Genomic DNA, 14,081 nt, shown 5'->3' with positions numbered 1-14,081 from the left:
TTATATGATGTAGTAATCAACAGAGTAAGTTCAACAAAATGCCAACACAAGACAGAACATCTTTAATGACAGATTCTCTTTATCTAATGCAATGTATAAAGAATTCAGTTGTTCATGAAAAGTGGGAACTTTTACAGTGCAAAGCAGTCACTAAAAGCCTAGTCCTTCTCTTTCCAAATCACCTTTGTACCAGAGGGAAGCACTAATGCAAGGATGACAAATTATTCTAAATATATACAGCATAATTGAACTTTGTCCAGTTCTGGGCTCCTGCATCCAGTTCTGTGCTCCTCAATTCAAGAAAGACAGGGAACTTCTAGAGAGAGTCCAACAGAGGGCCACAAAGATGATGATGGACCTGGAACATTTCCTGGACAAGGAAAGGCTGAGAGACATGGGACTGTTCAGCTTGGAAAAGAGAAGCCTGAGAAGGAATCTTATCAACACTTATAAATATCTGAAGGGCAGAAGTCTGAGCTCTTTTTGGTGGCACCCAATGACAGGACAAGGGGCAATGGGCACAATCTAGAACACAAGAAGTTCCATCTGAACACAAGAACTTTGCAGTGATAGTGATAGAGCCCTGGAACAGGCTGCTCAGAGAGGTTGTGGAGCATCCTTCTCTGGAGATATTCCAGACACATCTAGACGCTTTCCTGTGCGACATGCTGTAAAGAACATGCTTTAGTAGGGGAAGTCAGACCTGATGATCTCCAGAGGTCCCTTCCAGTCCCCATTATTCTGTAATTGTGTCCATAATTTAAATTGCTGTTACCAATTCTTTCTACCCTCTTGAAAATATCAGCGGATAAAATCCCATTAACAAATCCTAGATTTGCATTTAATATTGAAAAATCCCTCTCCCACCCCCATACCACACACTCTATTGTGGCATGCAGTGAATTAGTAAGGGTGTCTGGACCATTAACATACGCAAGACATAATAACTTCATCACCACATTACCAGCATAAAAACCTCCCCTTCAGAGTTTCTTCCCACCTTTTCATAGTATTTGACCTCGTAGTCCAAGATGATTCCATTTGGGTGCTCAGGTTCCTGCCAAGACAGAGACACGCTGTTCCTGGATGTCCGGTCTTTCCTTATCACTGTGATGGGGGATGGTGCTGTAGAAAGGGGATAGATGGGGGGAGCAGGGAGGAGAGAAAAGCAAACTGGTTTTATCTCCTTTCCAATCCTTGGCAAAGAGAACTGTTTCCATTTAAAAGACTCATGAACATAGGTCTGGACTTGTATCAACATTCAGCAGCTGGATTATTGTCCTGGTACACATGCCTTACAGCACGCTGGCCTCAAGGAAAACGAGCTGAGATTTGCTGTTAGAGTAGTGGCAAGGCAGCAGATGGTTTTGATCTGCTACTACAGTATAAGCAGTGAAATACATCTGATGTACTGAAAAAGAGAACAGAATAACAATACTACCTATTTTTAATAATGCTGAGGTATTATTATTTCAAGACTGCAGAACCCTGATCCTGCTTTCATACTCGATTGTAACACAGTCCTGGGATGCACAATGTACTCCTAGTAACAACCACCAGCTTCCTGCAGACATGACTTGGTAAGTTCTCCAGATACAAATTGCTCCCATATATGCTTTTCCTATATCCCATTGCTATGAAAATGAAATATGAAGAAAAAAATACCTTAACTGCAGAACTACCTCATTTCTGATCCATATTAATCATGATTAGGCATGACAATTGATTGCATGCCAAAGACTCACCAACCCCCAAAACTATCAACGTCAAGAAAAAAAATCATAATTACCTAAGATACTTTAGCACGGCTTCATCTCCAGACCACCCAGCTTTCTGGGTTGCTCCAAGCCATAGGTTTCCTAGACTGTTTGAGAGTTATGCAAGCTCTATTTTTTTTTTTTTTTTCCACTTGTTTTCAGTTGGTTTCCCACTTCAAATGCCCCTCTTCCATGGTTTTGGCCAAAATTCACCAGATGATAACTTATAGATCACACATTAAAGGTTGTAACTATCATTTAAAACAAAAAAAACACTTTTACAAACAAACAGCCTTTTATCTTACCACGTAAAACAAATGTGTTTATAAGTTCACATTGTGCTATCCTAATAAAAAGGCTCTGGTTGATCTAAACAATTTAATTTCAGCGGAATCCTATGAAGTTTTATTGTTCATATAAAACTAGTTGCACTTCACAGGCATTACATATTTGCATGCATTACCCAGTGTCCTTTGTGTCTGTATTTTCCTTCCCAAAATAGATCTTTCGAGAGCCAGGGAAAAAAAAAAAAAAAAAAGAAAAAAAAAAAGAACTCTAGTTAAAACAATTTTTGGAAAATTCATGCTGTGTTTGGTTTTGATAAAATTCCACTGAAATGTACCTTCTACTCTTGCATCGTAATCTAAATGTTGATAGCTTCCTTTAACTGAGCAGAGCGTCTAGAGAGCTGCATCCACTTACACAAGCATTTGTATGTACACACTTTCACATCACTTCTGGGCTGAAACTCATTCTCTGGACAGCTCTTTTACATATCACATGGTTCACAAGACTAAAATGTTGCAAAAATCCCTTTTGCTTCCCTGGCAGGAAGAATTTATCTTGAATTTCAATTATTTAAGTCATATTTTATTTATTTTTCTAAAGTGCGACGGAAAAGAGTCTCTTGATTTTATCTCACCAGCTCCATGCTGGCTGAAGAGCTGCAAAGCACTTGCACAGAGAATACAGGATCAGCTTCTAATGAACATCCTCCAGCAATTCCACTTGGATTGCAATTAGGCACGAATCAGTGCTGAAGCCAAAATGCATGGGATGAGTTGGTTGGCCTTCTCTGCCACCCAGTTCCATGCTAACTCATAGGCCTATGTCTGGTGCTCTCATGCTCTTGTAAGTCATTTTTATGTCTTCTTTTTAAGCCAAGCTATTCATCTATTTTTGTGTTTGAACAGAGTGCCAAGCCTCATATCCCAGCTGGTAACACTTCCCATTAAGGTAACATTAATACAGTTTTTATGAATAATTAATATATGATTAAAAGAAATGGCTTTTCCCCTAATAAATTACAGTAATTTAGGCTGTAATGCACTCTTGGTGCAAGCAGGAATATTCTTATATGCGCCAATACAGATGTGCCTTAAAAAAAACTTTCACAGTATTAATTATTTTAAGCTAATTTATACACATCTTAGCAGATGCTACCAGTAACTTATCTCACAGCAGCTCACTAGAAAAGCGTCTGCTCTACCGTAATCAATAACATTATAAAAGATTCATATACCTCTCCTGATCCCAAAGCTGCTTAGAAATTGCACACACGCAGTGTCTGAAAGAGACAGCATCCCAGGGCATGGGAGAATAGAGGGGAGACTGATGATCCCAGAGAACAAAAAGTTTCAGGGACTTTCAATCCCACGCACTGAGCACACCTGGTTTCTGCAGCACAGTGATGAACTCTGCCAGATGCTGAACCATTGAGCTATGGAAATTAGATATATAAATTCATACTTAAAAAAATACATATATATCCAAATCTCTTTAAAACAATATCTTAGTTATGCACATTACAGAGGTTACCTAGTTTTAAATACACTTCAGTGTATAAAGGAAAGGTTTCTTCAACAGTTTTTGTGGTTGACTAGCTACTTTTAGAGGACATATCACATCATTTTATTCAGATGGAAGACACTTGTTTGCAATTTATTATTAATTTCATAACTATCTTGTATATTTTCTTTCCTTCATCTTATTATCTATCTTATTATCTGTTATTTTACACACTACTTGAGCATTTTGAAGCACACATGATTTGAAAAACAAAGAACCAACATCTGGGAATGAGTTTCATCATCTTCCGGCTGTTCTCCACACCTGTGTGTGCATACTGGACTTCACGTGCAATAGCTGACTACAGTCCCTTCCTATGTGTTGCAGGAAACAGAAATCCACAGAGGATAGCCTTCACAGGAGCCTCTTCCAGCAGCCAGCCTGGCCTTTGCCTCACCAGGCTCTGCTGCAAGCCGAGATGGATGTGACCTAACTCTTCTACAGCACCTGTTGCCCTGCACTGCCCATGTATCTACTGAACAGTTTCTTTTGTCCATGTGTAGTTCTAACTTCTTCATTAATACATCAGATCAATGGAGGAACATGTGCCAATTATTCTCTGGTTTGACCAAGATGAGAGAGAATGCAAAAATGACCTGCACAGCACTTGATGCAAGCTTCCTTTGCTGGTCTGAAGAATCTGAACTGTTTAAATCTCAATGCAAACATTTTTTTGTTTTTATTTTTTGTTGTATCCGTTGGATAGGCATGTTTGAAAGTGTTAGAAGTCCTCAACCCCAGTACAAGAAAACAATCAATGGATTTAATATGCAGTAAAAGTGAAGGTAACCTCTATATATGTATTGCCATGCATGGAAATAGTCACAAGCCAACACTAGTGCCTAAGTCACCAAGGCCCCAGCTCAAGTCTGTGATGCATGTAGGAGGAATGACTTGACATCTGGACAATGGAAACAATTATTTTTTGTACACATCCCTAGAATACACTTTAAAAAAAAAAAAACAACAAACCAAACAACATCATATAAACAGCGTCCTAAAAAAGTATATTTTGAAATATACTTATTTTCATAGTTCTTTCTTTCGTTCCCCTCAAGTACTTGAATATATCCTGCAAAGCAGAAATAGACTACCTCCCATCAAGTCCAGAGAACTTTTTTAATCTCAGAGCAACCATTTCTGGTCCAAAGTAGATGTCAGCCTTAATTTCCATTTTGCAACACAGCTAATCTTCCCTTCTCACCAGAATTCTTCAGTCACTGTGTTTTATCACCAATCTTCTGAAGAGATTGAAATTCCAGCAAAGAGACAAGCTGAAGAAATTTAACATGATAAATCACTGACCAATGAAGATATCACCAAGAGCAATGCTGTCTTTTGGATGAATAGAGAGATGAAGGCCTCCTGTTTCCTAAAGACCATTAAATAAGTACAGTAAGATGAAACTGGAGTGAAAATCAGGCTACGGAAGCGAGTAGAACTACTTCATACTTCAAATGTCATTTTTTTATTGCAATTCCAGGATCTTCCTTTCTTAAAATTGAGAAAAAAATTAGACTGTGCAAAAATAGAATGCTGGAACAGATCTTCTAAGTGGCTGCCACTATCATTGAGAAAAACGAGCTTGCTATGACAGGATAGTAAAAATTACTGTGAAGTTTTTTTTAGGTAAATAGAAGTTTTTAGACATTATGTTAAAGTACCATCTTCAGTACTAAGTTGAATTGATTATCATTTAGAGAATGTATATTTCAAAGCAAAACTTAAGGAGAATACTCTTCTAGACTAAAAAGCTGAGTGAATAGCATTTCAGTGATGGTTGGATAAATTCTGCTGATCATAGGGCTCCATGTATTTACATTTTTATAGGTGTTCTGAGTAATGTATTAGTTTTCCTCACTGAAAAAAAGTTGGTTAGTGGGTTTTTTTTGTTTGTTTGTTTGTTTTATAACTAACATTAGGCTTGTGTGGCCATGCATGGAGGGGTTATACCATTTTTTTTTCCTCAAGAAAAGGTCTGTATTCTCAGTAGTCATATACAATGTATATAGAGACATTTATGAATCAAGTGGTTACTATTGCACGGGTACTAAGGTCTAACTGGTTTATGACTAGTTTAAGCAGTTAATATGAACACTCAAAACTCCCTAGAGTTACAAGGGGAAATGTATTTTGAGTGCTCAGTGCTGTTAGGTAGCATTTGTGACAACTGGGAATGTGGATGTTGAAAAGGTAACGAATGCAATGATCCGGGGAGCTTAGGCTCACAAGTGTAAAAACCTCCTCACTCACAACTATTAAAGGTGGAAGCAAATAACATGAAGGATCTAGCAGAGAGGACAATAAAACTCTGCTCAAATTGATTTCCCAGAGAAACTGACCCCAACAGATCATTTGTTTTCCTCCAGTTTAATAGCAGCTGTATATAAATCTCCTTATTGACTTTTTCTTATTCCTTGGTTATTGTTTTCATATGTGACTGGCCTACAGATGTATACACTGAAGAAAATTCCCAGTTCTGTGACAGAGAGAACTCACTATTAACTCTGGGAAGTCACGTGTGTGCATTTGCTGAAATATTTAAAGTTGTGCTGTTTCTTGCTTAGGTCCCTAGATCACAAATTAAATATTAAGGAAGGCCTTGTAAAGTTCTCCAAATTTCATTCTAAAAATGACCATGGTCCACTCACTTCCAGCCTTTGTTTGCAAACAGCTATCAGCATCAGATAGTAAAATATTCCCAGTTATACTGAGAGATGGTGACCATGAACAAAGCCAAGCCAGCAGAACTGATTGTATTTTAAAAAATGAAACTTTTTATGTACTATTGAATAAATGGAAGGCTTGTTTCTTTCTCTTTCTTTAGAAAACTAGTGATTTTTATTATCTAATCATAATGCTGTCATCTGATATAACATACAAATTTTCTTTAATGCCCCTAGGAGGTAATGTGGAACCAGAAGAGTAAATAAAGATCATAATCTGAGAATTAAATCTTGTGCAATCTCTGACAGCAGGATCTACTGGGACCCAAACCCAAATCTGTAAGCCTTAGAGCACCAGTGCCCAAACCGCAGAACAATTGCACAAGGGCAAGCGTAAAGACCAATGTCTGAAGAAATAAACTGCTCTCTTCACTAGAAGTTTCTCTCTAAACCTGGAGTCACACCCATGAGCGAGGATACACAGTAGTACTAGCCCTGCACAAGCATGGGGAGCCCACATCCAGCTGGACCCAACCCAGCCAGCCATGCTACACATATATGTTCCATCCACAAAACAAAACCCTGGCATTCAGATTTATGTATTGTCTTTCTAGCTTCACCTTCATCCAACCATTCTGTTGCCAGACAGCACTCAACATGTGACAAAGTCCTAAGTAATAACTTACAAATCAATACAATGACATTATATTTCCGTGACACGATCACATCTATTTGTATGGAATTCTACACTTGCCCTTGGATGCTTTACACCTTCAGTCTCTTAGTCAGTGGATTAACATTTAGGTGGACTGCTCACAGAAAGCAGGAGTTGCATTGCTTTAAAACTTCTAGGGTTGCACTACCATTTATTTTCTTCACAGAGCCCAGTTACACACACTGCCCCTGCTACACTGTTGTGCCATATTGAGTAGTGGTGGGGATGGTCCCACCAGTGCGTACCAGAAAGACGAGGCTGGAGCTGAGCCACCAGGTGGATCCCAGAGCATGAGGGAGAAAGAAGGAAAAGCCACTTTCTAACATTTTGTAAACCTGCATCCTCCTCTTCCAGATGCAGCTATCCACCTCTCTTGACTGGATGTGCAGACACAGTCCTTTGGCCTTTAATCTCCAGGACACATAGTTAAACCAGCACAGTACATTTATATGTGCTCTTGCACCTTTTGCTTGAGCTGCAGCAGACTCAATATAGTTTTATGACTTGCACTGTAAAATGTCACCTGATTCTGTAACACTGTTAGGCAACCATCAGCCAGAACACAGCGCACCTTCCCTGTCAGCAGAGACTGCGAAGCTTATCCAACCCAAACAGCAAGAGGCCCATAGCCTTCTCTAGATCTTTGTAGCACTCAATAGTTATGAATCAGGTGAAAAGTTCCATCCTGTCTATGAGGTGGCTACCAAGGTACGGGCATTCACAAAAGTCAAAATGAGAAAGGGAAATAAAAGAACAAAACTACTAGGTTAAATAGAAGCAGGTTAACTTTGGATGAAACAAAATCAAATATGAGAGCCACAGATATTTCTCCATAAAAAGAAAAAAAAAAAAACATTTTAGAGATGAACGTGTCTGTGATTCTTTTAATGGATGATTTCCTGCATTATGTCCAAAGTATCTGAATGCACCTAAAAGCTGAAGGACTCCAGCCTGTGGCGATAGATTCCAAAGAGGCTGCGGGCATTGCACGGGTGCCTTAAAAAAAAATAAGGGCAAACAAGCAGCTTGAGCAGGATTTGCACTAAAAGGCAGCTGCTGGATTTCACTCTCAAGTATAGAGAAAGGCAACCTCCTGGCCAGCAGCTGTCACTGGACAAGTGATTGTCAGAGCTCATTTCTCACTCTTACAAATAAATTCTAAATTAAAAGCAAACTTCATTAAATGGTGCACATTCATGTTCTCATCTCTCCCTCCTTTTATGAAGAGAGATAGCAAATGCCTTCCATAGGGCAAGCTGAATGTTAGACTTACTCATATGTTTAACATGTGTGTAATAAATCAAGGAAACACCATGTCCATTTGGGAAGTATCAAGCTGCACAAGGCACTCACTTCAGAAACTGAGAATTATGGTGCCATGGTGTTCACTGCAGTTATTGCACAAGGAGACAAATGCTGTATATGCTTTCCTAAGAATTCAGCCCAATGGTACTCATAATACAAATGTTATTCTTTCTGTACTTCGTTTGAGATGGCGATGGTAGGAGCACCTCAATAGTTCATATTTTTCACAGGATGTGTTTAAGACTGTATCAGTTTAAAATAAACAATTTTGCTTTGCCTTTTCCACCCCATCGTTACATTACTTTGTAGGATGTTAGAACCTCAGGCTTCCTGGCGTGAAGTTTTCTGAAAGAACAGTTTATTCCCCATGACTGTGAAGTCAACTGTCAGATGCTGACTAGACTTCTTTCTCAGGCAGTAATTGATTCCACTAGAGAAATGCCATTTACAATTTAAGAAGTGTATTTAAGAACTAGTTCTAGAAATACCAGTATCCAAAAACAGAGAAAACAACACCTGCATTCAGATAAGTAATCTCTGATATAAAATATTTATGTCCCTATAAATAGCCACCGCAAACACTTGAATTGTTCTATAAGTAAATTCCATTAGAGCTTTTCAAACTGATCAGAAATCACTGTGAGTAGATACAGTATTTCTAAAACCTCTTGCCTTGTCATTCTTTAGTACTTTCAGAGTTAGCTTTGAACCAAATGATTTTGCAAAGGTTAACCAGAACACTAGAACCACTGATCACAGCTGAATGGTGTTCACATTTCCTTTCACTTTCTTTTGGATTTGGGGGTTTCTTCATATATGGTAGCATAGTTTACTAGAAGTATATGCATTCTACTACAATTTGTTTTTACATTAAAATGCTTGTAAAAATAAATATTGCACTAATAATTAACATTAAAAGAAATGGTTCCCAAACCAAAAGAAAAAGGTACCTTTCTATTTTTTTCTTCCAGCTGTCACTGACTGAAAATTGTCTAAATAAAGGAGCTTAAGGAAGTAAGGAAAGTTGATATCTTTGCTTATAGTCAAGAGAGACGGAGATTATTTCCCTCAGTGATCACTCAGAACGCTAGCATAGATAAAAGAAAGTCTAAGGAATACTATTTAACTGAGTGCTAAGCATCCTGCTTATTTACATTTCATTATTTTCATTATTTTACCAAACTAAGGTATTAAATGAGAATCCATATGTAGAATCAAGTTAAAGACTAAAAGGAGTGGTAAAAAAATCATTATCCACCATTTCGCCAATACTAAAAAGGGGTAGCTAAAAGCACTAGAAGGGGAAAGAACGGGAAAAGCCAAAACCTTGCCTTTGAACTTTCTATAAGGTCATGAGCATTCATATGAAGTCTGCATTTGCACTGAACAGACTGATGTATGTCACAGACTTTGAATCCTCAGCACAACTTTCTCCACATCCAGGGGAAAAGGGATCAAAGGCTGTTCAGGCAGACTGTCTCTAGCTAATATAAGGCCATGCATGGAGTGACATTGTTAAAACACTTCCCTTTTATATCCCTAAAGGAGGAGTTTTATTGAGTTAAAATGATCCTTGAATAGCCTCTGGGCTGAGCTGTAAAACACATTTGAAAAGCATAAAGTCTTTATTTATGTCAGGAATGTTTGAAACTCAAGAGATAAATGTCATTCAAAAAACAAGCATGTCCTAGGTATTTGGGATGTAATGGGGCACAGCTGTAATAACAGTCAATGAACCAGAGACTCCCTACATCATGTCATTAGCTCACTTTTAATAAGTCTATCTTCATGTCCTTTTCATAAGGACCATAGGGAAAGAGAGAAATATATCATGCACCAAACATCTGTGGCTTTCTCAAACTGTCTCTCTTCGAAGATACATCTACTTAAGGGACCTGTCTTGGGAGACAGATTGTAAAGTGCACACAATCCTTTCTAAAAATGGATTTTATTTAGCCAGGGAGCATCACATGTCATTTGAAGTTGCTGAAGACAGCGCAGTCTAGCTTGGCAGAATAAAGGCTGAAGGCAGAGAGAGTGCCAGTTGCCACAAGAAATCAGAGACACATATTCAAGTAAAGCTTAGTGCCCAACTTGGTGCTGAATTTACTTCCTTGAAGCAACAGATTTCAGGCAAGAAAAGCTGTAGTTCTGAGGTCTGAACAGCTTCCTCTGCGAGCCAAATAAGTCTTTGCCTACAACAGAACTGAGAACTGCTGATTTCTTCTTCATTTAGAATGTTTATCCCTCAAGGTGACTCTGAATGGAGAGATTAAAGTTTTCAATCCACAAATGACAAGCATAGATCAAGACATACCACCAATCTGCCCTTTAAATCACTTATCCCAATTATGTTAATTTCTGTACATATTGGTCAGCTTTGTGCTCAAAGCCTTTTTGAATATTTTTTGATCTTAGCCTGTTGCAAGAGCTCTTTACTGCCTCACTTGTTACCTTCTCCTTTACATAGTTTATTCCTTCTGTGTTTCAAAATTGCTGCATTTGTTAGCTGCTTTTTTTAGAGAAGAGATAGGAAGAGGAATAAAAACTAAATTTGATTAAGTGTATGCAACAGAACGGACTGTATGTTTACATCCGCCTCATATAGTTCTATCACATTGCAATTCATTAACTCAGAATAAATGAGAGACAAAAATGGATTATATCTTTCTCCCAAAAGCAATACTGCCACACCTAGAGGCATAGGAACAACTATTGCAGCCGTCTGTTTTCCTGAACCTTTCCATGTATGTTTAGACAACTAAGCAAGAACAGGCTAAATGAATTGTTCTGCTTTGTAGGTTGCACGACAAAGATACTAAAAATGAAAGGAAGATGCCACTTGGAAGAAAAAAGGAAGACTACTGCTCTTTTAGAGAATCCTGAGATGATATATAGTGTATCTTTTTATTGTTATTCTGCATGCTGCAGGCCTGCATAGTTGCCTCAACAGCTGCAAAGTGGAGACCTCATTTTACAAAGCCTTAGGTTCTTAAGAACTAATCAAACATAAAACTACCTCTGAAGCTGTTACACTGATACCTTTGGGGATTAAAGTAAAACAACCTTATTTTATTATCAAGCAGGCACATATTAAAGACTTGAAGTATTAAAAATGAAAGTTTCCACATCACTATATATGGAAAACACAAAAATCATAATTATTGACATTGAGCTTTCTTGTTCTTAATTATTTTCCTGGAATCCTAGACATTCTGAATTCTATTGGAAGAAACAAAATGGGCAAGAGCTCAGGAAAATGCTCAAAAAGTAGGGATTTTGAGACAGAATATTCAGCCAGAGAGGGAGTAACTGCTAGATCAAGGAAACTGCTAGTGGAATAAAAATGTCACGGGCAAAACGTCTTGTTCCCATCTATCTTCTTCTGGGTTTTTATTCCACTCTCTTGCTCTGCTCCTGCAGCCTCTATAATCTAACCTAGACATCTGAATTTACAACCCTACATGGTGACTCAAAACATTTCAACTAACAGTATAGCTATACACAAGATCTTCTGGGACAACAGCTTAGTTATCTAGAGCATACTTGGTCCTTGCAGCTAGGAAGCCTAAAGACATAGTCAAATATAAATTGTCTCCTCAATAAAACTGTACTAATGTAATGTAACCTTGTTTATAAACTAATTTTTTTTTAGAACATTTCAGATCCCACATGGGAGTACTCTTGTAGAGTGTCCCAATTAATTTAGCATTGTAAAGCAGGAAAAAAACTCCTCCTCAAGCTACGTGTGACTATGCAGAGGTATGCAGCAGTTTAACTGAAATGCACACAAGGGATTTGAAACTGCTTTCACTCATTATCAGGCATCCTAATATTCATGTGAAGAAAGCTAGTTAGTGGAAAGTAGGCCTCAATTTACTCACAGCTGACTCAAAAGGGAAGTACCATAGCTGTTGAACAGAATACAATGTACAACACATTGAAGAATAAGACTGGATCCTGCAGACTCTCTGATGAAAACACTTAGAAAGGAGGCATTAACTCACAGGCAATTTATCTAAATCAAATCTCTCCCTCTAAAGCAATGCATTCTCATAGAGGTGTTCTGTAAAATAATTCAATCCCACTGCAGTTTTTCATGCTCATGTACACATAAACATTTTGCACTATGACAAATGGTCAGAGTTTTGAGGTTATCATTGCTAAATACCAAAACAAATGATTCAACAAGACTCTCCTGAATTTCTTTCAAGCAAGGATATCAGAGTTAATAAACCTTTTGCACGCATAGGCTTACTTTCTCTCTAACCTGATTACATGTATGTGAAGTTTACTCCTCTTAAGGTCTTTTTCTTTGAATGCAAAGATGAAGGTTAAGAAAAAACAAAAATTAGAAAACAGTCCTTTCTAGCCACTTCTATCTCTTTGGGCAACCTGTTCCAGTGTTCAGTGACACAGCGTAAAGAATTTTTTCCCTGCATTTAAAATTTCTTGTATTTCAGTTTGTGCATGTCATATCACTGGACCTCACTAAGAGGAGCCTTGTTCAATCTTCTTTACACCTTTCCATCCAGCATTTATAAATGTGTATTAAATCTTCCTGAGCTTTTTCATCTTCAGACTAAACATTCTCAGCTCTCTCAGCTTCTCCTCACATTACAAATGTCCCTTAAACATCTTTGTGACTCTTAGCTGGACTTGCCCTGCAGTACCCATATCTTTGTTGTATTGGGTGGGGGTGGGGGGCAAGCTGATCACACACACGTGGCTTCACCAGGCTGAGTAGAGGGCAAGAATCAGGCTCCAGAACTGCTGACAATGCTCTTCCCACTGCAGCTCTGGATGCTGTTGGTTTTCATAGCTTCAAGGGCATGTTGCTGGTTCATGGTCAGCTTAGATCTATGAGCATCTTCAGGGCCTTTTCTGGAGAGCTGCTTTCCAGCCCACTGGTCTCCAGCATGTACTGGTGCATAAGGTTATTCCTCCTCAGATGAAGGAGGCAATCAGCTATAGGAATGGGCATGGCACTGTGTGCACTGGAATACAGTGGGATAGTAAAGGCTACTTAAGACATGTCTGACAGATTAGCATCTGCTATCAGTGCAGATATCTACAAGTTCTGAAAGTCTTCCTTGTCTCCTCTAGACTGCAAAGGTCACTGCAGAGAGTATGTCTATTTAAAGTTCACTTAAGTCAATTAAATCTTTGGTTACATTTTGCTCAGTTTTCCTGAGTCATACCTACAAACTATATGACATTGTACTGTGCCATAAAAACAGTCTTACGGAAGAAAAAATGTTACTTTCTTAGGCAGTATTAACAAAATATATTCAGCATTGATATATTGCTGACACAACAGACGTGCTTTGCATTGGATAACCTACTAATTACCCACTAGCACGACTATGCTGTCCCTACCAAATCTTAGTCTTTTTCTTGAGTGAGTTCTATACCCTACATACCCAGTTGTAGGAAAGGATTGTCCCACTATGCTCCATGCGGGTGCAGCCTCATCTCAAGCACTGTGTGCAGGTTTGGGCACCAAAATGTAAGAAGGATATCAAACTATTAGAGAGCATCCAAAGGGTCTGGAGAGCAAGACATCTGAGGAGCAGCTGAGGTCTCTTGGTCTGTACAGCCCAGAGAAGAAGAGACTGAGGGAAGAACTCATAGCAGCCTGCAGCTCCTTTGGTGGGACTTCTGTGCTTGCAGCAGCCCAAAGTAAATATAGAAATGTTCTGACCTGGGCTGAATGACTTTTTCTTTTGAGTTCTTTTAAAGCTGCAAGGAAGTCACCAGTTGCTGGTTTTACATGTTAAAAAAGCAACA

The 14,081-nt window shown here is 38.5% G+C and overlaps 1 protein-coding gene across 1 annotated transcript in view; it reads right to left on the bottom strand.

Annotated features, from left to right (window-relative positions):
* The window catches only part of EPHA3 (EPH receptor A3), a 220,815-nt gene that overhangs the window by 58,499 nt on the left and 148,235 nt on the right, over nt 1–14,081 (bottom strand). Inside the window, exon 6 of the mRNA XM_085239876.1 lies at nt 1,001–1,125. Coding sequence (XP_085096002.1) covers nt 1,001–1,125 — 125 coding nt within the window. The remainder of the gene's footprint in view (nt 1–1,000; nt 1,126–14,081) is intronic.

Source organism: Meleagris gallopavo, chromosome 1 (genome assembly GCF_905368555.1).
Source record: "Meleagris gallopavo chromosome 1, MGAL_WU_HG_1.1, whole genome shotgun sequence".
NCBI classification, from domain to species: domain Eukaryota; kingdom Metazoa; phylum Chordata; class Aves; order Galliformes; family Phasianidae; genus Meleagris; species Meleagris gallopavo.
This window is presented reverse-complemented; position numbering and strand designations above follow the sequence as displayed.